Below are 21,991 nucleotides of genomic sequence, written 5' to 3' on the forward strand. Positions count from 1 at the left end.
AAGACAAACTATAGGAAGGGTATATATTTGCATTAAAATGCAATGGTACTGTGAAGTTGCTTTAGGCAAGTTAGGAAGCAGGAGTGCCTCAACAAGTATCAGTTACTATTCTACAACAGTGTTCTCTCCCACAGCACTTAAGTTTAAATGTGGTCTTCACTTAACTTCAACTATAAACAAAATTTAGGCAAGAAGTTAGTTCTACCTGACTTCGGAAATAGTTCCTCCCATCTACTCCTGGGGGAATTCTGGGCCACTGTGGATGCACAGACTTTATGTCCCCCACAGATTTCTTTGCTTCTCTGCAGAAAAATGACTCTCTGTTGGGGAAGCAAAGGGAAGTCACAAGAGTGGTCAGGCAAGCTCCCCCTCCCCCAAGCAGTATGTTTTGGGTGCCCAGGGAAGCTAGCAGAGCAGTAAATCACTATGGGGCAAGGGGCAGGATGGGAAATACCTGGCTGGTAGCTGCTACCCTGCACTAGGCTCAGCTGCTAGTCCCAGCTAGGCTGGGGAGGATGGGGCCAGGTGAGACCCATCCCCAGATTTCTCCCCCAGCTGCAGGAAGCTCTGCAAACTCTCCCCCCTCTTCCTACATCCATCACTCCACAGCTGCAGGGGGAGGGATCCAGGTACAGGGAGCTGCTCCCCCATCCATCCAGACCCCCTCATACCCAGACTCTCCCACCAAGCCTCACCCCCCCACAATGGGCCCCCCTGCCCGTGCACCTGGACCACCCTACCAAGCCACCCACACCCAGATCCCCACTCCACCCCACCAAGCCCCACTCCCCCAGCATCTGGACCCCCCTGCCAAGCTCTATCCCTCCCACACCCACCTGCTGAGCCTCAAGCACCTTCACCTGGACTCCCCTGCAGATTCCCATTACCATTGCACCCAGAACTCCCTAACAAGGCCTTGTGCATGCAGATTGCCCCACACAGAACTCTCTCAACCCACACCTGGATCCTCCAAACTAAGTCCCTCCACACTTGCATCCTGCCTTGCTGATCATACCCACCCACACCTGGCACAGAGGGGCAGGGCCCTGGGGTGTTTCTGGGGCAGGCCTGGTCCTTGCGCTGTGCCAGGGTTGGGTACAGCCTTACCACTGAGTCTGTGTCCCAGGGGTAGAGGGGAGCTGCACAATGATCTCCCACCTCTGTGCCGCCAGTGGACTGTGCTCCCCATGGCTATGCTGGAACCTCCACATTCATTTGACAAATAAAATTTGCAGAATTTTAAAATAGTATGTGTAGAATTTTTATTTTTTGTGCAGAATTTTTAATTTTTTGGTACAGAATGCCCTCAGGAGTACTCCCATCCTCTTCTTCTACATTCTAAATCCCACCACCAAAAAAAAAAAACCTTGGGAGTTCCACAGTACTGATTTATACCATTGCATCAGATATTTGTGCATATTAGACACATTCATTTCCTTATTTCAGATTGAGTATGGTCCACTGCATGTCATATTCATAATAAAAAAGGTGCAGGCCTCAAATTTAATAGAAAACAGTTTGAGCTTGACAGTTGGTGTTACCCAGGCTCACCCCTCTACCATCCATGAAGATTAATAGGAAGATCAATACAGGATATATACGGTAATAATAATAAAATGTACAGGAGAGACAAGCTTCAGGGTAGGTAGGATTAGAATTAAAGACAGCAATGTAGTCTAGTAGCCAAGGCCCAGAACTGTGAGTTGAGACCTGCATTCTCAAACTGGCTCTAACTTGGTGTATTACCATGGCAAAGAAGTCACATCACTCCTGTTTTCCTACCCAACCTTTTGTCTGCCTTGTCAATTTAGAATAATATTTTCAGAGCAGGGACTGTCTCACTAGACAGTGTTGTACAAAGCCTTACAGAATGTAGCTTCAATTCTGGCAGTACTGTAATGTGTTAGAACTCTCTCCCGTAGCCAGGCTTTTAGGGAAAGAAAGACAAAATAACGTTCCTTGTGTGCTGCAGAACAAAGTGTTACCTTATACCAAGTGATGTCTGTATAACTGATTTTTTTTATTGAAGTCTATTAGAAGACTGTTGTAGATTATGTCATATGGCGTTCAACAAGTACAGTTATTCTGCTTCAACTCACTGCATACATTTTGAGTAAATCTCCAGCCTCTACATAAATCCTGGTTCATTTGATCCTGTATATGTGCATCTTTTATGAAAGAAAGATCTTTTTTATAACTGAATATTGTACACAGAGGATCAGTGTTAGGTTTAACGAGTTAGGATTGTACCAGACCCCTATTGAGAGACATACATTAAACATTTCAATATATATATTATGTTTAACAGTAGAAAAGTGTAATGAAGTCTAAATAATGTAACAGCTTAAATACATTTTGTAAGGGAACAAAAGACAGCATAAGAGAGGACAAAAAGAGCATACTGACCTATCTAATGACATTTAGTCATTAATATGCAACATACAAAGCCAATGATGACTAACAACCAACACTTGTTTGGGACATTATAATTTGTTCTCTCCTCCCCCAAGGTCTAGTTTGCCATTCACATTCCAGACAACATCCTCAATGTGGGGTGGGGTGGGGTAGGGAGGAAGGAAATGAAGCAAGCTCTGCTGTAAAGATCAAGTTTCTTCTACCCACAGAGGGAAGACCAGCATATTTTGTTAAGGCTGCAGGCAGTTAAGGCTGCACAGCATTTATACAATGAAAATAGTGTGTACTATAAACAAATTCAGTGGTTGTAGTAACCTTACTTGGTAGTATTAATGTTTATTGGAAAACGCAAGTAGCTTAATGACCAACCAAGACAGGAAACTATGTTTTTACAACATATATAATATTAATTGGACTCAGAAGATTCCTTAAGTAAGTTAGTTATAATGGAGAACTCCAAGTGGGAGTTAAATACCTTCCTGACTTTTTTTATAATTATAATGCAACATAGAAGATATTGAACATGGTGACCTAAAACTGCTCCAGGGCCTCTAGAAACAAGATCACAACAACAACTAATTACTAGGCGAACACATGTAATCAAGAAAGTTTCTACAATAAAAGCCAGAATGGTAAGTTTTTTAATTCAAGGAATACCACTAGGTGTATAAAGGGCCACTGATGCTATTTGAGTTGAGAAAGCCCTCAGTTTCATGTTCTGCTTATTTAGATATAAAACGTTAAAGAGGGACTGAAAATGTGATATGATGGCCTCTATGCCAACTTTAGTAATGTGTTCAGCAGTTAGTTGTCTAAAATTTAGTCTGAAATACCACCTCATCTCCTTTTAACTTTGCAATTCAGTTATTACAATACAGAGAAACATTTAAGAGACTTTCTTCTATCATAAAATTGTGGATGCAAGAGAACATGCATTCACTGATTGAGTTCTTTCAAAGGATTTACAGTAATTGATGTTGTAATGCCAAGAAAGCAACTATTGTTATGCATACAACATGCAGGCCAGTTAGTTTTCTCTATTAGTACACCTATTTACAAGCTACCTTAATCTTTATGATGTTTTCAATTTACTAACCTATATAAAACATGAATGAATTTCCCCTGATGTTGATATTTAAGTAATCCAGTACATGTGACCCAACTGAAACTACCACAACAGAAGTTAACATGAGTGCCAATTTACTGAGCCACCAAATAGCTAACAGTGATTTTCTAGTCTCTTCAGAAGTTCATATTAGAATTCATCATGTGATTAGAGGAGATTTTTGGTACCAGACAGTAGTATTGCCTGCCAAAGATGTGACCTTTTGATCAGGCATCACAGTTCTGACTGAAAATACTTCCATGCTTTGCAAAAGGCAGAGTTATAGTTTCATACTGCAAGCTGAAGTCTTCCATAATGGAATTTTCTTATGCAGTTGATTTTTCAGTGATGGCAGAAAGATATTATTGCCCTTAAAGTTGTGCAAAAAAATCCCCCCCAAAAGCAGAAGACTGTCAACATGAGGGAATTGAAGACTGCATTTGTATAAGTTACGATGATATCCCAATATGCTTAACCAAGTTATCTTAAGTTCTGGTTGATTATGGCTTAAAGAGTTGCATTTGAAAGTTAAAAATACATATATATTTGCCTAGAATGTTAAGTGAAGAATGACATTGTCTAAGCAAAATTGGGAAAACTCAAGGATAAGAATTTATCAAGTTAGTTTCCTATTACTTAAAGCATCTTCCTTCCCCTAGGGAGGAAAAAAAAAAAGGTCAAAACACCACACATACATGCAGAATAACCGTATCTACTTTGCAGACAAAAATTCATTTTTATCAATTCTGATATTCAGCAAGATTCCGATCTTTATCTAGTAAGATAGCCATATAGATATTTACAAGCAGGCTTTGTTTCATGACTAGTCAAAACAATGTGATGATTAATAGAGAGTTATCTATCCCTCCCTCTCACCTACCCCTACCAAACCCAAAATATTGTTCTAGCAGCATTCATTGATTCAATAGTGCAAACTTGTTTCAAGTCCCTCTTTCCATGTTGTGCCATCTTCTTGGAAGACTTAGTTCAATAGCACTTTCCACAGTTAATAAAACTTTGGGCAATTGAGGGAGAAATTTACTTGCACACATTTTAATTCCTATAAGCAGACACTCTGGTTTGCTCACCAAAGTATATTTTCGTCTTCTGATCAGACTAGTCATTGTTATGACAACTTTGGTAAACTGTACATAGATTTAAAATTCAGAAATCCTCATTTTGACATGCACCTACAATGTGAGAGTTGAACTGCACCACAATAATTGTAATGTCATCTCTGTACATCCTAGCCAACTCTTCTGGAAGACTAAGCATCTTGGACAGCCGTTCATGATCGACAGCGCCAAACTCATTATTTCCCACTGCATGACGTATCAGATGAGTTGCTGCATTCTGATCTTCAAATACCGAGGAGATTCTGGCTCTCCTTTCTGTTAGAAGACCGTGCATCTGTCCCAGAGTTACCTTATAACCACCAACAGCTATTGGCTGTTGGTGATGAACTCCAGTGAGATACTCTCCTACAATTCTAACCACATCCTGCCTATGCATGGTCTCCCACAGGCCATCTGTAGCCAACACCAGGAATTTATCCTGAGGCCTTAATTTGTGATGTATGACCTCTGGCTCAGCTGTGAGATATGGAGGAGTGTGATAGTTAGGAGGGATAAATTTGGTATACTCATTGTCATTCAACTGATCTGGTCCCGATTCTATAACTCTCTTCTGAAGTTCAATGCTCCATTTGAATTTCACATCACCAAAAGCTCTGAAAGGCATCAATAAGCCTAACAGCCTATCTTGTTTTACAACACTTTTCTCTTCAGACTTTGGGTGCTCCAGTTTTACTCGTTCTATTTCACTTTCATTCTGTGCATTATGATCATAGGACAGAGTGACTGCCGACCAAGATCCATCTTCTTCTTGAACACCAAGCATTGCCCTGCTGTCACCAGTATTAGCAATATGCAAATCAACACCATCTACGTGAGCCACGCAGGCGGTTGCTCCTGAAAAGGCCACTCGCAGTACCAAGTAATTGAGAAAAGAGTTTGGATCACCCACTTGAGCTTCTAATGAAATATCATTATCAAGCCTCTTGAAAGCATTAATTAAAGCCTCTTTTACATCAGTAGTCTCTCCAGTGTTGAGGTCTATGAGCTCCTGCCAGTAAGTTCTTAAACTGTTGAAATACAGTTTGGAAGCTTCCTTACTAAAATAATCATTGGGATGTTTGTGCCACTGTAGGATGGGCAACAGGGCACGGCCACTCTCCACTGCATTTTCTATTTCAAGTAGAGTCTCATGAGGTAACAAAGAGACAGCAATGTAGTAGAAGAGTCTTTCACTGACAGCCTGAGCACAAGCACAGCCTGCGTGGCCATCAAATACACCTAGAAGCATTCCTCTTGTTTGTAAGCATGTTGCCGCACTCCTCCTGTCTTCTATTGGAGCATTAGCAGGCAACTGGTTGCTATCAAAGCCAAGAATAGAACTTACATTTTTGCCATCAAATTCTGGGACTTTAAAGCTATATTCATTTGCCTTCAGAATGCTGTTGACCTGTGGAGGAGTGAGGTAAAATCTCTGTGGTGTGGAAACATAGCTCCTTGCATGGATAAACTGATGAAAATTCTCTTTTGGACAGAGTGTTGCAAGTTTCTTCTGAGGTGCACATCTCAAATGATTGTGAGCCAAATGAGGTGACAAACAACAAAGATGTTTGTGATGGCAGTAGCACACTGCATTGTATATCCTGCCAATCTCACAGTTACGAATCAATGGAAACAGTTGAGTTGGTGCTGGCATGGCATCAGAGAATAATGGCAGTCTGGAGCTTCTGACAGGAATTGCTGAAAGACAAGAGGGAAAAACCACACACTAGTAGGTTTAGTGAAGTAGTTAGCTTATCTATGCTAAAGCTTTCTATGATACAAATCTATCTATAGAACAAAATAAGTTAGCGTTTCAAGACAGTGAAGAAAATAAAGTTGATGAAATTGTACACCATTATACACCCACACCCGGAGTCCTTCTAGGGAAGGAGAAGAGAGAAAGGCAGTATAACAAAAATGCTTGCAGAAGTGTATCATCTTGTTCAAGAGCAATGTGAACTATACTGTACTTAAATATTTGATTTAGATATTTTGGTCTTTGATACCAGACACAAGGTAGGAAGTTAAATGAGAACCATCCTTGTATGGTTAGGAGGGTTGCCAAAATAAATTCACAAAGAAATTGGAGGCTAGCAAGCCATTCCTTAGAAGTCTGCTTTCATTTCCCAGTCTCACTTCCTGGGCCACAGGATGCTGTGGAGGGAGCAAAACTAATCCCAAGTTAGAAGTGCTGAGGTAAGAACAGTGCCTCAATGCTGGCAGATACAAGGAGCAGCTCTGAAATTCTTCAAACTGAGGGCACATCTACACTGCCCTGCAATTCGGATTAAGGGGGGCACAAATAGCAGTGCACACCAAAGTGCTGCGCTTTAAGTCACCCATGTGGATGCTGCAGGTGCAAACTGAGTCCGAGTCCCAAGTGCACACTAAGTAGTCCTCTTTGAAGTTTCTACAGAAATAGAATTAAGTCCTGAGAGCATTAATTAAAGCCTCTTCTACATCGGAAGCCTCTCCAGTGTTGAGGCTCCTGCCAATAAATTCTTAAACTGTTTAGATTAGTTTGGAAGCTTCCTTATTAAAATAATTATTGGACATTGAAGGGAACATTAGTGCAAATGTGAGACCTTTAGGTTTATGCCCACAAGGGAGAGTTACAGAGCAACACTTAGGCCACATCTACACTACCTGCCGGATCAGCGGGTAGTAATCGATTTATTGGGGGATTGATTTATTGCGTCTCATCTAGATGCGATGAATCGATGCCCATACTCCACCTCAGCAGGAGCAGTAAGCGGAGTCTACAGGGGAGCTGCGAAGGTCGACTTGCCGCCGTGATGACAGCCAGGTAAGTCGAACTAAGATACTTCGACTCCAGCTACGCTATTTGCATAGCTGAAGTCGAAGTATCTTAGATCGATTCCCACACACACACACACCCCTCCCCAGTGTAGACCAGCCCTTAGGTGCACACCGTGGGGCAGTACAGTAACTCCTCACTTAAAGTTGTCCTGGTTAATGTTGTTTCGTTGCTGATCAATTAGGGAACATGCTGGTTTAAAGTTGTGCAATGCTCTACCGTCATTTGGCAGCCGCCTGCTTCGTCCACTGCTTGCAGGAAGGGCAGCCCATTGCAGCTAGCTGGTGAGGTCTTGGAACCGGGGTGGACCGGCAGCCCTCCCATCAGCTCCCCGCTCCCCTAAGTTCCCTGTGCAGCAGCTGCCCAGCAGGCTAGCAATTGCAGCTGTCCCTCCTCCCACTGCCACGTGCTGCTCCTGCCCTCTGCCTTGGAGCTGCTCCTCGAGAATCCTGCTTGTTGTGCGGGGGTGCGCAAGAGGGGGACTAATGTCAGAGTGTCCCTCTCCCCCCTGCTCCTGCACCCCGCTTACCCTATCTTCCATAGAGCAGGGGGGACACAGGGCAGGGCTTGGGAGGGAGGGAGCTTGCTGGCAGCAGTTGTGTCTCAGCAAAGCTGATCTAATTAACAACGCAGCGTACATAAAGGGGAAATGTGCATCTCTCGCTCACACACATGGTGTGTGTGTGTGTTCAATGTTGTCTCCCCTCCCTCCATTCCTGCTGCCTTTTAGAGTGTGAGAGTTAACCCTTGAGGGCTCAGCCAATTGCTAGTTCATTTTGCAGTAAGGCATTCCCTAGGAAATATCCCACCCGCTGACTCCTCCACCTCAACCAAGCTTCACAATCATCACCACCACATTATATATATATATATATATAAAATCCATCCTAACCCTCTCATTTACATTAATTCTTATGGGGAAATTGGATTTGCTTAACATTGTTTCGCTTAAAGTCACATTTTTCAGGAACATAACTACAACGTTAAGTGAGGAGTTATTGTATAGACATAGTCCCCTATCTAAATTAGGCCTTCTAGAGGAGCCTACACAAAAAGTTATGTGCACTGACAGTTCTATTAACTTTAGGAATGTCCCCTTAAATTGAGAGTTTGAAAACCAAAGATTATAGCATAAATGAGCCAAGAGATTCATACCTGGAAATTAGGTCTTATAATAATGGCCTTCTGCCTTGTAGAAACAACTTGAGCGCATCTACATTTGCAATTAATAGAAACTATATTTTGTTCCAGTGTCTTATTCTCAGGGGAAAAGTGTCCCGAATAAGATGTTAGTGTTCTTTATAAAAAAACAAACAAAAAAACCTCATTACAAAACTAGTGTCTCACTTATAAACTAAAAAGGGATTTTTTTTTAAGTTAAGGCTTTTATTTGCAAGCGTTGTGCAAGAGGACAGGATGACAGGTTTCAAATCCCCACTCTGAGATTAATAAAGTGGCTTCTTGCTAGAAAAGTTCAAGACAGGAGATCTACTACAAAGGAATCAAGAATCAAGCAAAAGTATTCTACATAGCAACTGAATAGATTACTCAAGAATATCTCCCCTATGAAGAAGCTAGGTTGAAGATGCACTGACCACCACCACATCCCTCCAGATAATGGTCTCTGCTAAAGTCATCCAATTAAAAATCAGTACATAATTAGTAATGTTACTAATCAGAGTTGTGTGATGCAACTAACTTCAACAGTATTAAAGAATACATTTGCCCAGCTGCAAAGCTAGTCACATAATGAACCAAGTATTTGTTGAATAAACTGACAAATACCGATGCCAATATAACATTTGGTGATTACAATTCAATCAGCTCTATTACTTCTCAGTTTCATTCTACTTTTTCTTTTTTCTATAAGATCATGGTATCCTCTTCATGTGTTATCAGCACATTTCCTCTTCCTTCTCTCCCTCCACACTCTCCTCTCTTCCTATTTTCCCCTCAAAAAGTTCCTCTCTCTCTGTCTGTGTATTTTTAATGAAACACACACACTTCCTCTTTTTAGCTTCAGTCTCTCCCACCTATCCCGCTCCCAGCCACATAGCTCAGAAGTTTTACCAGAGGCCTAATAAGCTGAACACTATTCCTCTTAGTAACAATAGGCTGCCACCCCAATCCTAAGTGAACGTGCAGCAGAGCAGCCAGGTCTCTCTCCAACCACAGACTACTTTGAAAGGGCAGGGTGCTAAAATTCTTACCAGCATGTTGTCCCCAGACTCAGCGCAAGGGCTCCATCATTTAGGTCAGCCTCCAACTAACAGACATCTGATAAATTTGAAGCTGCCCTCCCCCACAGGCTTTAGAAGGGATAATATTCCCATTATTTTCTCGGCTCTTGCCATAAGGTAAGTTGGTGTGAAGGTCTTCACTACTCTACCCCTCCTTCAAATTTCTGTATACAGCTATGGTGGTGGTGGTCTCTGATACTCTACTTTTCTAATTCTGTTTTTGGATCTTCATTCACTGTGAACAGCTTTAGTGTCTGCCTCAGTGAAAACTGACTCAATTATTGTCTGTTTCCATTGCACCTTATGAGGCTCCTAAAACCAGGTGTGAAAACTCAAAACTTCTGTTATTGTTCCCAGCTTTCCCCAGCTTCAGCAGATGTACTGAAACACACTTGTCTGTAGACTTAATAAAAAAAAGCACTGCACTGGTTTACACACAATTCATATCTGGACCATAATATGGTCTAGGTTGCTTGATTTATTTATTTTTTAAATTAAAGTGAAAGCTTACAAACTTGTCAAAGTTGACGGCATTCACCCAAGAAAACTTCCAATCTGACCTGGGCAAGTAGGTTGGAAAGGACAGGCTTTAACACACACACAAAGCATTCCATTACCACTTTGCTAGCTAACTCTAATAGTCCCTTCTACTACAGAAGTATGCAGAAAGTTCTATATATGTATTACTTTTGAGTGTCATGTTCACATAGCATCTTTTTTAGCAAGACAAAAAAGTCTCAATAGGTTCTTTAGGTATACTTATGGTCAGAAAAGTGGTATGCATTTGTTCTTCATCAGATGTTTAGTGCATCAACATTTTATGATTGCTAGTTTCAAAGTCAAATTGTGTTCAGTTTCACAGATCACCCTACCCTAGCAATTTTGTAGAAAGAACTCTGCTAAGTTTTTGTTGTTTGATCCATGATGAAGCAAAAATACAAATAATGTTTTGCAGCTGTATTGGCTCTGCAGTGCCACCAGAGGTTAAGTTAGTGAAAACCTTATCTGTATCAGTTGAAAAACCTCACACCCATCAACAACACAGGGAAAACATATAGAGAGAAGATGTGACATTAAAAGAGAAAAGCATTGAGAGGGCAGGCCCACGTTTTTCTTTTTTGTTTTTGTAACTACAAACATACTTAAGCTTTTCCTTGCCCTGTATGCTTTACAGCAGATCACAGCCTATACTGACATGTGCATGAGCAGCCTATTTTGAATGTTAGCATAATGAGCCAGGATTTATTAAAGTTAACGGTTAAGTGATGTGCTCAATTCACTGATAAGGTATAGAATTACAAGTCTGCTCAGTTACCCCTATAAACACTGATGCAAAGTATGGCCTCAGACCACAACTAGGCAGCCTACTTTCATGATGGTCCTCACAAAGTATTTTAAGAACCAAGTAGTGAAAATTTGGTACAAGACAAAGAAACAGGAAGAACTCAAAGGCAAAATTGGTTGGAAATATTACTAGTCAGCTTGTCAAGTGATCAGAGCCAAGCCTGCCTTAAAAGAGCCTCCAGGGCTTAAATGGCCTGGAAATAATACTTTTCAGACCATAAATGCTTTATAAACATTGTGTTTATAGCTATGCAGATTCTGGATTTTTTGAATAGTGCTTATCACTACAGTAATGTACTATTTAGGTATTAATATATAATTTTATAACATTTTAAAGGCACTGGAACATTTGTTTTAGTCAATATATTAAAAGTCACCATATTTTGGTGCTACATAAAAAAAATTGGTTCCTCCCTAAAAAATACTAATGATTAATTAATTGCATCAGAAACTCCCATATCTTACAATATGAAACCAACCCCAAGCCAGTTTCAAAAGCCAGTCAGAGCTGTTCAGGAAAACAAACTGATCAGTCTAGTCTATTGAGAAGGGATGTTGGGGAGAGAAGAACCATTAGGCAGGAGTTTTAGCTGGTCAGGTGTCAGCTAGCCCTTCTCTCCTGCAGGCAGTGGTTCTCAAACTTTTGTACTGGTGACCTCTTTCACATAGCAAGCCTCTGTATGTAACCACCCTTCTAAACTGAAAACACTTCTTTACATACTTAACACCATTTTAAATGCTGGAGGCAAAGTGGGGTTTGGGGTGGAGGCTGACCGCTCCAGACCCCCCATGTAATAACCTCATGCCCGGAGTGGTCCCAGCCCCCAGTTTGAGAACCCCTATCCCTTCCCTAACTCCCACCCGACCCCACTCCCAGCTACTCAGCAAGGATGAATGCGATACATACCGATCCGCCTGGGCCCAGGACACACACACATTCTCCTGTCACAACAAGAAGCCGCCAACATCCACAAAGCAGCAGGAGCAGCCCAGGGAAAGCAAGGCAGAGAGGTTACCAAGGAGAGCGCGGAGAAAGGAGCAGCCGCCGCTGTCCAACGTTGAAGGGAGACACGCGAGACACGCACAGGCGGTTTGTGCCGCCAGCGAGCAGCCTTAGCAGCAGCAGCAGCCGCCGCCGCCGCACATCCTTGAGGATGGAGCGCGAATAACCCTACAGCGGCCCCCGCACCACAGCCCCCGCGCACATCAGCCTCCCCCGCCGCACCGGGAGGCAGCGCGCGTCGCCCCGCCACCCACCACCCGGCGCGACGGCACCCGTCCCGTCACGCACACCCCGCCCCCGCCCGGCTCCGGACGAGCGGCACAGCGGCCCCCCGGCCCGGGCACTCGCGCAGCCCCCGGCACGCCCTGGCCCCGGGCTGTGTGGACACGCACCTGGCCAGCTCTGGGGACCCTTCCCGCGCAGCCTACGCGCCCAGGAGCGGGCGGGGGGATGGCGCGGAGCTGCCAGACCGGCGCGGCGCGCCCAGCTCCCGGCTCCTCCGCGCACCCAACCGGCAGCGACCGAAGAACGCCCCGCAGGCGGCTGTGATGACGCGCCGCGGATTATAACCCCCTGTTGCTAGGGCCGGGCCGCCCATTGGCTGTGGGGGGAAGGGGCCACATGACGCAGGAGGCGCGGAGGCCCGGACTCACCGGCGGTGCCGCGAAGCGGTCCCGGCGCAGCGGCCCGTCCCCTCCGAGCTCCCGGGCGAGACCCGGCCAGAGCGCGCGGGGCGGCGCGAAGGGGGAGGGGCGCCCACAGCTCTGCCCCTTTGAGGCGGGCGCCCGCCGCGCGAGAGCCGGGTCCCTCCCCCTGAGCCGCCGCCTAACGGGAGATGGGGTTGCCTCGCCTCGGCCGCCCTAGCGCGGGCCCCCGCCCGACCTCTCGGCAAGGGCAGCGGCTGGGCCGGGCGAGCCGTAGCGCCTCGACTCGCTGCCTGCGGGGAACCCCCCCATGTCCCAGGGCCCTTTTCCTCGCACGCCTGCCGGAGTCCCGCTGAGGCGCAGCCCTGCAGCAACGTCCCTCCCCGAGGGCACAGGCGCGGAGAGCCCGAGCCTCTCCCGCTGGGCCCCTCGGAGCTTGCCCGCTCTCCTTCCTCAGCTTGGGGCAAACGCAGCCTTGCCGCCCCCTGCTTTCACCGCGGGGAGGGGGTTCTTGCAGTGCTCCCCCAGCCTAGCCATTTTCTTCTGGCCATTTACTAGCGATTTGGCTGGAAAACTGAGCTACTCGTAAAGCAGCATTGAACATCTGCCCTTCCGTGGCCCCTATTGTACGGGCCTATTTTTAAATACCACCCTGCTGAAAATCATCAGAAGGTACCTCCTGGGCTGGGCAGCAGACTGGAAAACTAGAGCGTATTGCAAATTAGAGAAAACTCCTCTTCCTTGAGTTTGCACTTCTGGTTTATGGACTGGCCTCAGACTTCCTGCTGTAGTCTTCTCACATGTGTCTAAACCACTGTGCTCTTCCACAAGCTGCTAACGCACTCGCAACAGTCAGCAAGTGCAGAAGTTTGGGGGGGGGGGTATTTTTTCCCTCTTCACAGATTTTATGCATAAGGAGAGAAAGGGAGAAAAATCCTTTCCATCAACTTTCTCCCTCTTTGTACAACATTCCAATTTAATCAAATCTATTCGGAATTAAATTTTGAGTTTACAGAATTAGAGATGGTATGTTTTAACAATAGATGTGTAAAATTAGGATGGGCAGATATTAGGAGGATCGCTTCTGGGATTTCTACCAGCCACAAAAATGGGTGATGTGAATAAGACTGAAAAGTTAAAGCTAAGGAAATGTCTGGCCATGTCTATTTGCTTGCTAATGTGAAAGTGTCCACGTCGAAAAATCTCGAGACACAAAATTATCTTCTCAACCCTGGAAGCTGCTCCTCTTGATGTGATTGAGGAACAGAGGGGAAGGTATGGGGAACTTTACTCAAAGCATTACCGTTACTGCAGCTGTCCTTTGAGGGGAAAGCAGGTGTACTGTTTGCGAATTATAAATTAATTTTAAAATTACAATGCAATTTTCCTGTGGTCTTCACAAAATACTTTTTTAATAGGAAAAAAGTATTAATGCTCACCTTAACATCACAGCAGACTATTGGAGCCTGCACAATAAAGCTTGGATATTCTGTCTTTTTATTTAGCTTATTCTTGTTTTGTCCTCAGTCAGGACCAGAGACTTTTAAGTACTTAACATGAGCAAAGCTTTTGTTGACTTGCTTACCTCTATACACATACATGGTCTTTTCACTGTCTCCACCCATTCCTATCTTTAGGCTGGCAGAATGCCCACTCACAAGTTTGAACCTTTGCTCTGGCATACTCTGGATGCATTTAAATAACTAGACTGTGCAACGTTAGAAGTAACATTCTTTTTGCAAATGAAGTGCTTCTATGATAAAATTAAAACATTGGCACTACCTGCATTTTTATCCTTCCTTGTATCTGTTAGTATATTAACATTTGTGAAGTGAAAGCAGTAAATTAAATGACAGGTTGTATTACTTAAGTCCCTTTGAGATGTCAGAATGTATGTACTTGGAAACTACTGCTCACTAACACTTTGTATGAAGGTCAAATAGTAGAATATAATGGAAAAATCCTTAAAAATACTGCAATTGTCCAAAACATTACAGTTTAAAATAGTAATATTGTGGTGTGCTGGGTGATTGTGGCATAGTATCTATGTAGGAATTTATGCCATGTCCATTACTGTGGTATTATTGGATTGTATGTTTTTTAAAGCACATTTACTGATCAACAGGATGACCTTTAAGGTGAAGATTATTATAGGAAACATATATGAATAACCTAGCTGTGTCTGATAAACACCTCTGTACATGAAGGATTTCATCAAAGAGCATAGAAGATTAATCATTTATATTATTTCTTTGTAGCACATAGATAAAAGTAGATTAGCAAAGTGTGCTATGACTATGAGGGATCAGAACTGATTAGCATATAGGCAGGCACAATCAAGACATTAATTCCCCCCTATCAATGTGTGAAAAGATGAGAGAATGGAGTCAGACTGCCTCTGAGTGTACTTGATTGATGATGATAACTACATTCTTTATGGGCATGCAGAAATGGGTTAGTATAAAATCACCACTGATCTCATGCTATACATGGATGGAAGCATGAATTTTGGTCATGTAATGCCCAGCGGGCATTAGTTACTGAATAGTTCATTGCTGCTTCAGCAACTCAGACAGCCAGTATCTGATAAATCCTTTGAGATACAAGAAGCATCCAAAAATCATGGCTAGTAGCCACAGAGCAACATTGCAGCAGCAATGGTCCAGTTGTCATTCTAAAATGTTCAAGGTAGGAGCCACCATCGTGTTAGAGGTAGAAATGGGCCAAAATAAGTGTTACTGTATTTGAGTATGTTCCTAAATCTCCAAGTCCATTCCACTACAAATTGGAATATGAGAGGGGCAGTCTTGCCCACTTCACAGTGGCAAGATAGTTTCCTTCTGGCTGTAAAATTGGCCCACCAGCACAGAAGAGGCTAAAGAGAGCCTTTGGGCCCAGCTAGCCCCTGCCTGTTATAGCAGCAGCAAATGCCAGGCCTGGAGGGGAGAGAAAAGATGGGAGCCTGGTTCAGTTTGTGGCTGACTTGTCAAGAGGGAGGAACTAGCTGCTTTCCTACCTGAGGGAAGGTTCGCTAGCCTGCCAGCAGAGGCAGCCACTAGGAACCAAGCGTTGTCTTTCTAGCCAAAAGAGAAAGAGACCTAGAAACACCCGGCCTAAGGGGAACCTGGATGACCGAAGCATGGAAACCTTGTGGGGGTAATGACCCCATCAAATTTATGGCTGCCCCACCCCGAGGAACCTGGGACCACAGCAGGCTGCTGCCTAGGGTGCACAAGGAGGCACTACTAGAGACAAGCCAGGAACTTGGACTGTAGGGGTCATGCTGCAAACTGAAGGGGCAACAGTAGAAGTAGCACAGGATAGTGAACGTAGACTCGCTGCTGTGAGCTCCCCAACTCAGGAGTTGATTTACTCAGGGCCCTGAGCTGGGGCCCAGTGGAGTAGGAGGGCCTGGGTTTCCCTACCCCTTGCCGTAAAGACTGAAGCACCTTGAGCACAGAAGTAGGTGCCAGAAAGTCAAGCACTCCAACCAGTAGGCCAACTGGCCCTTCAAGCCCTCTATTACAGAGGTACATAATCATCAGCCCTCTCTAGCCATGTGGTAGTTGAAGTCTGGTGGTGCCATTTGGGCTTATCGAAAACTGAAGGACTAGATGTTGAGAGGTCCTGGCTCAAATTTCTTTGCCATTCTCCTTCCTCTTTTGTAAGTAATGTACAGAAGCAGGGGCAACCTACCAGTTGAATGACTCGTGTCAATGTCATACAGGAGATCAGACTGGTTAATCATAGTCATCTTGAACTCTGTGAATTAGCTGAGCTGATATTAATTAATTGTCAGTTTGGGGAATGTGGAGCTCTTGCAGCCTTGGACTAAGGCCTGGTCTACACTAGGACTTTAATTCGAATTTAGCAGCGTTAATTCGAATTAACCGTGCACCCGTCCACACCAGGAAGCCATTTAGTTCGACCTAGAGGACTCTTTAGTTCGAATTCGGTACTCCACCCCGATGAGGGGAGTAGCGCTAAATTCGACATGGCTATGTCGAATTAGGCTAGGTGTGGATGCAAATCGAACTTACTAGCTCCGGGAGCTATCCCACAGTGCACCACTCTGTTGACGCTCTGGACAGCAGTCCAAGCTTGGATTCTCTGACCAGCCACACAGGAAACGACCCGGGAAAATTTGAATTCCTTTTCCTGTCTGGGCACTTTGAATCTCATGTCCTGGTTGGACATCGGGGCGAGCTCAGCAGCACCTGCAACGATGCAGAGCTCTCCAGCAGAGGAGTCCATGCAATCCCAGAATAGAAAGAGGTCCCCAGCATGGACAGACTGTGAAGTCCTGGATCTGATCGCTGTGTGGGGCGATGAGTCTGTGCTTTCGGAGCTGCGCTCCAACAAACGGAATGCAGAGACCTACGAGAAGGTCTCCAAAGCCATGAGAGACAGAGGATACAGCCGGGATACAACGCAGTGCCGCGTGAAAATCAAGGACCTGAGACAAGGCTACCAAAAAGTCAGAGCGGCAAACGGACGCTCCGGAGCACAGCCCCAGACCTGCCGCTTCTACGAGGCACTGCATGCCATTCTAGGTGGGTCTGCCACCACTGCCCCACCAGTGACCGTGGACTCTGAGTATGGGATAGTGTCGAGGGGCAGTTCCTCGGCGATGTTCGCCGATGGGGAAGATGAGGAAGGGTTTGTGGAGGACGACGCAGGCAACAGCGCTTACAATACCGCTTTCCCCGACAGCCAGGATCTCTTCATCACCCTCACAGAGATCCCCTACCAACCCTCCCCGGCCGTTAACCTGGACTCAGAATCATAGAATCATAGAATCATAGAATTCAAGATCAGAAGGGACCATTATGATCATCTAGTCTGACCTCCTGCAAGATGCAGGCCACATAAGCCGATCCACCCACTCCTTAGCAAGCGACCCCTGCCCCATGCTTCGGAGGAAGGCGAAAAACCTCCAGGGCCATTGCCAATCTTCCCTGGAGGAAAATTCCTTCCCGACCCCAAATATGGCGGTCAGCTGAACCCCGAGCATGCGGGCAAGACTCTCCAGCCAAACCCTCTGGAAAAGGTTACATCATACCATTGACCCATTGTACTATTTACCAGTGTGGCACTTAATTGACCTATTGACTAAGCCCGTTATCCTATCATACCATCCCCTCCATAAACTTATCTAGCTTAATCTTAAAGTCATGGAGGTCCTTCGCCCCCACTGTTTCCCTCGGTAGGCTGTTCCAGTATTGCACTCCCCTGATGGTTAGAAACCTTCGTCTAATTTCAAGCCTGAATTTCCTGACTGACAATTTATATCCGTTTGTCCTCGTGTCCACATTAGCACTGAGCTGAAATAATTCTTCTCCTTCCCTGGTATTTATCCCTCTGATATATTTAAAGAGTGTAATCATATCTCCTCTTATCCTTCTTTTGGTTAAGGAAAACAAACCGAGCTCCTCAAGTCTCCTTTCATACGAAAGGCCTTCCATTCCTCGGATCATTCTAGTGGCCCTTCTTTGTACCCGTTCGAGTTTGAATTCATCCTTCTTAAACATGGGAGACCAAAACTGCACACAATACTTTATATAACGGGACTAGCACCTCCTTATCCCTACTAGAAATACCTCGCCTAATGCAACCCAAGACCGCATTAGCTTTTTTAACGGCCACATCACATTGCCTACTCATAGTCATCCTGCGATCAACCAGGACTCCTAGGTCCTTCTCCTCCTCCGTTACTTCCAACTGGTGCGTCCCCAGCTTATAACTAAAGTTCTTGTTAGACATCCCTAAATGCATAACCTTACACTTCTCACTATTGAATTTCATCCTGTTACTAATACTCCAGTTTACAAGGTCATCTAAATCTCCCTGGAGAATATCCCGATCCTCTTCCGAATTGGCAATACCCCCCAACTTGGTGTCATCCGCAAACTTTATCAGCCCACTCCTACTCTTGGTTCCCAGGTCAGCAATAAATAGATTGAATAAAATCGGACCCAAAACCGAGCCTTGAGGAACTCCACTGGTAACCCCCCTCCAACCGGACAGTTCCCCCTTCAATACTACCCTCTGCAGTCTCCCCTTTAACCAGCTCCTTATCCACCTCTGGATTTTCATTTCGATCCCCATCTTTTCCAATTTAACCAGTAATTCTTCATGCGGTACCGTATCAAACGCCTTACTGAAATCCAGATATATTAGATCCACCGCATTTCCCTTGTCTAAAAAATCTGTTACTTTCTCAAAGAAGGAGATCAGGTTGGTTTGGCACGATCTACCTTTCGTAAATCCATGCTGTAATCTATCCCAGTTGCCATCGGCCTCATGCTCCGGAACCACTCTCTCTTTTAAGATTTTTTCCATGACTTTGCATACTACAGATGTTAGACTAACAGGCCTATAATTCCCCGGGTCACTTTTTTTCCCCTTCTTGAATATAGGAACTACATTAGCTAATCTCCAGTCAGTCGGTACAATCCCCGAATTTAGGGGAAGGATCAGTCGGTAAGTGCTATAAACATGGAAACATTTATTTTTTAAAAAACAGGAATAAAAAATATGTAAAAACTATATAAAACCTTTTGCTTAAAAAACTATATAAAGAGAAGGTCCACACAGATAGGGATGGAACAGAAATCCTCCTGGGACAGTTCCACGAAGCTCTCGGAGAGCAGCTCGAAAAGTCTCCGCAGGAGGTTCCTGGGGAGAGGTGCCTTATTTGGTGCTCCGTGGAAGCACACTCTTCCGCGCCAGGCCATCCTAATGTACAGCGGAATCATTGCCTCCACCAGCATTGCAGCGTACGGTCCTGGTCTGTGCAGGGATTTGAGCAGCATCCTCTCTCTCTCTCTCCGAGCGACCCGCCTCAGGCTAATCTCGTTCAGCGACTGCTGCATCTAATTAGGGCAATTAGTGTACTGTTACTATTGTGAATGCTTGACTTTTACTTTGCATAGCAATGACCTTCGCTTAACAGCCACGTGTTGGAGGCCACAGAGGAAAAGCATACAGTGATCTTTCCCGTGCACAGCCGCGAGGGGCTGGAACAGGGTCAGACTTTATGCTTTACAGATTGCCTTCAGCGGGAGGGCACAGCTATCCATTAACTGTTAAGCAGCCTATAGTGTAGTGCTTACCAGGCCTGGCTGCTACACGGATTCAGCTGTACCGCCCCGCTTGTCCGATCTCCTGTGCAAGACCGCAGCCAATGAAAGCGTATTCCGAAATCTCGAACTTGTCCTGAGAGCTCGTGAGACTAGGTGCCCTGTATGGTCTTGTTCACAGAAACTGACTAGACTGTGTTCAGTGTTCGCAAACATGTATCTTTTCAAGGAAATCACTTCCTTTTTCCCATCACACAGCTGCGGCTCTTTCACGAACTGCCCCGGCATCCCCCTCACAGAGGCTGGCGCAGATTAGGCGGCGAAAGAAAAAGACTAGGGACGACATGTTCTCGGAACTGATGGCTTGCTCCAGAGCCGAGGCGGCCGAGCAGAGACAGTGGAGGGAGACCCTGTGTCAGCACCAGCGCTCACACAGCGAACGGGAGGACAGGTGGCGGCAGGAAGACCAGCAGGCGACTCAAACGCTGCTTGGGCTAATGAGGGAGCAAACGGACACGCTCCGGCGCCTTGTAGATGTTCTGCAGGACCGCAGGCAGGAGCAGAGAGCCCCCCTGAACTGTATCTGCAACCGCCTTCCCCCGCCACAAAGTCCTGTCCCCCCCTCACCAAAAATCACAAGAAGGAGGGGCGCTAGGGGCCGTGAAAACTGTCACTCCACCCCAGCAGAGCGCTCATGTACCAAACAGCTCTCATTCCCTAAAGTGTGAGAAGTGCTTCCCTTCCTGGATCACCCAGTCCCAAATCCAAGTTTCATCCCCCCACTGTGTAGTTGAGTATTAAAAGTAGTTTGTTGTTATTCACTGTTTCCGTCACGTTTTCCTTGTCAGAAGACTTTGTGTGAAGGGGGGGAGGGGTTTTTTAATTGCATAGGACAGCCTCCATTACCAGGTTACAGACTTGGGGGCAGGATCAACAGCAGGACACACAGAGACTGCAGTCACTAGGCACTAGGGTCATTCTGGGAGGTGAATGCTGCTCCGGGTCAGTCTGTGAGGTGTATGCCGCCCCAGGGTCCTAGCGCCTGACATCCACAAATGGCAAGGCAGGCTGCCCTTACCATGCCCTTCCCCCCTAGCCACGAGCCTCTCCGATGCCCTGAGCCCCAGCAAGAGCCCTCATCCACGGACACATACTCACCCTTCCCACACATCCCTCACCCCTTCCTACGCCCCAACCCCCAGTCCAGAGCCTGCATCCAAACTCCGTCCCAAAGACGGCACCCCTCACCCCTTCCTGCAAACCCACCCCTTCCTGCACACCCACCTGCAACCGTCCTGCCCCCAGAGACCGCTGTAGGAGCAGGAGCCTGTCATTCCTCTAGTGTAGAAGCGGTCTGGACATCAGTGCACACCGTACCCACCACAGTCCGCGTCCATGTTTCAACCCTTGAACAGGAATTCATAATTAAAGAAAACTTTATTAATAATCAGTGTTCCATTAAAGTTATTTTAAAACGTGTGTTGGAAGGGGGGAAACCTGGAGAACGGGGTATGTAACCGCAGATCGAAGTCAACAGTCACTGAAACAGGCTCAGGTTCAGCTTCTCTGTAAATCAACTGGAGAGTCATAGGTTACCCTGCTCTCCGAGGAACCTATCTTTCAAAGCCTCCCGGATACACAGCGCTTCCCGCTGGGATCTTCTATCGGCACGGCTGTCTGGCTGAGCGTAATCAGCAGCCAGGCGATTGGCCTCAACCTCCCATCCAGCCATAAAGGTCTCCCCCTTGCTCTCACAGAGATTGTGGAGCACACAGCAAGCAGCAATAACAACGGGGGTATTTTTTTCGCTGAGGTCCGAGCGAGTCAGTAAGCTCCGCCATCTCCCCTTGAGACATCCGAAAGCACACTCCACCACCATTCTGCACTTGCTCAGCCGGTAGTTGAAGAGTTCCTTCTCACTGTCCAAGGCGCCTGTATAGGGCTTCATGAGCCAGGGCATTAGCGGGTAGGCTGGGTCCCCGAGGATCACTGTAGGCATCTGCACATCCCCAACTGTTATTTTGTGGTCCGGGAAGAAACTACCTGCCTGGAGGCGTTTAAACAGACCAGAGTTCCTGAACACATGCGCGTCATGAACCTTGCCCGGCCACCCCATGTAGATGTTGGTAAAACGTCCCCTATGGTCCACCAGTGCTTGCAGCACCATAGAAAAGTAGCCCTTTCAGTTAATGTACTCGCTGGCCTGGTGGGCCGGTCCCAGGATA

General features: G+C 45.7%; 1 protein-coding gene across 6 annotated transcripts; it reads right to left on the reverse strand.

Moving 5' to 3' along the window:
* Positions 1-1,999: 1,999 nt before the first annotated feature.
* Positions 2,000-14,143, reverse strand: PDP1 (pyruvate dehydrogenase phosphatase catalytic subunit 1). Of its 6 annotated transcripts, XM_045006870.1 has the most exons (3): positions 12,433-12,659; positions 11,945-11,979; positions 2,000-6,333 (listed from the first exon to the last, which is right to left on the reverse strand). In XM_045006870.1, exons 2-3 carry the CDS (start codon positions 11,973-11,975, stop codon positions 4,685-4,687), a joined length of 1,680 nt encoding a protein of 559 aa, XP_044862805.1. In that variant the 5' UTR covers positions 11,976-11,979; positions 12,433-12,659; the 3' UTR covers positions 2,000-4,684. The 6 variants fall into 6 exon arrangements, with proteins under 6 accessions (XP_044862805.1, XP_044862810.1, XP_044862807.1 ...); XM_045006875.1 differs by lacking the exons at positions 11,945-11,979; positions 12,433-12,659 and adding an exon at positions 14,124-14,143; XM_045006872.1 differs by lacking the exons at positions 11,945-11,979; positions 12,433-12,659 and adding an exon at positions 12,694-12,747.
* Positions 14,144-21,991: the final 7,848 nt, after the last annotated feature.

The sequence above is a fragment of the Mauremys mutica genome, chromosome 2 (genome assembly GCF_020497125.1).
Source record: "Mauremys mutica isolate MM-2020 ecotype Southern chromosome 2, ASM2049712v1, whole genome shotgun sequence".
NCBI lineage: Eukaryota > Metazoa > Chordata > Testudines > Geoemydidae > Mauremys > Mauremys mutica.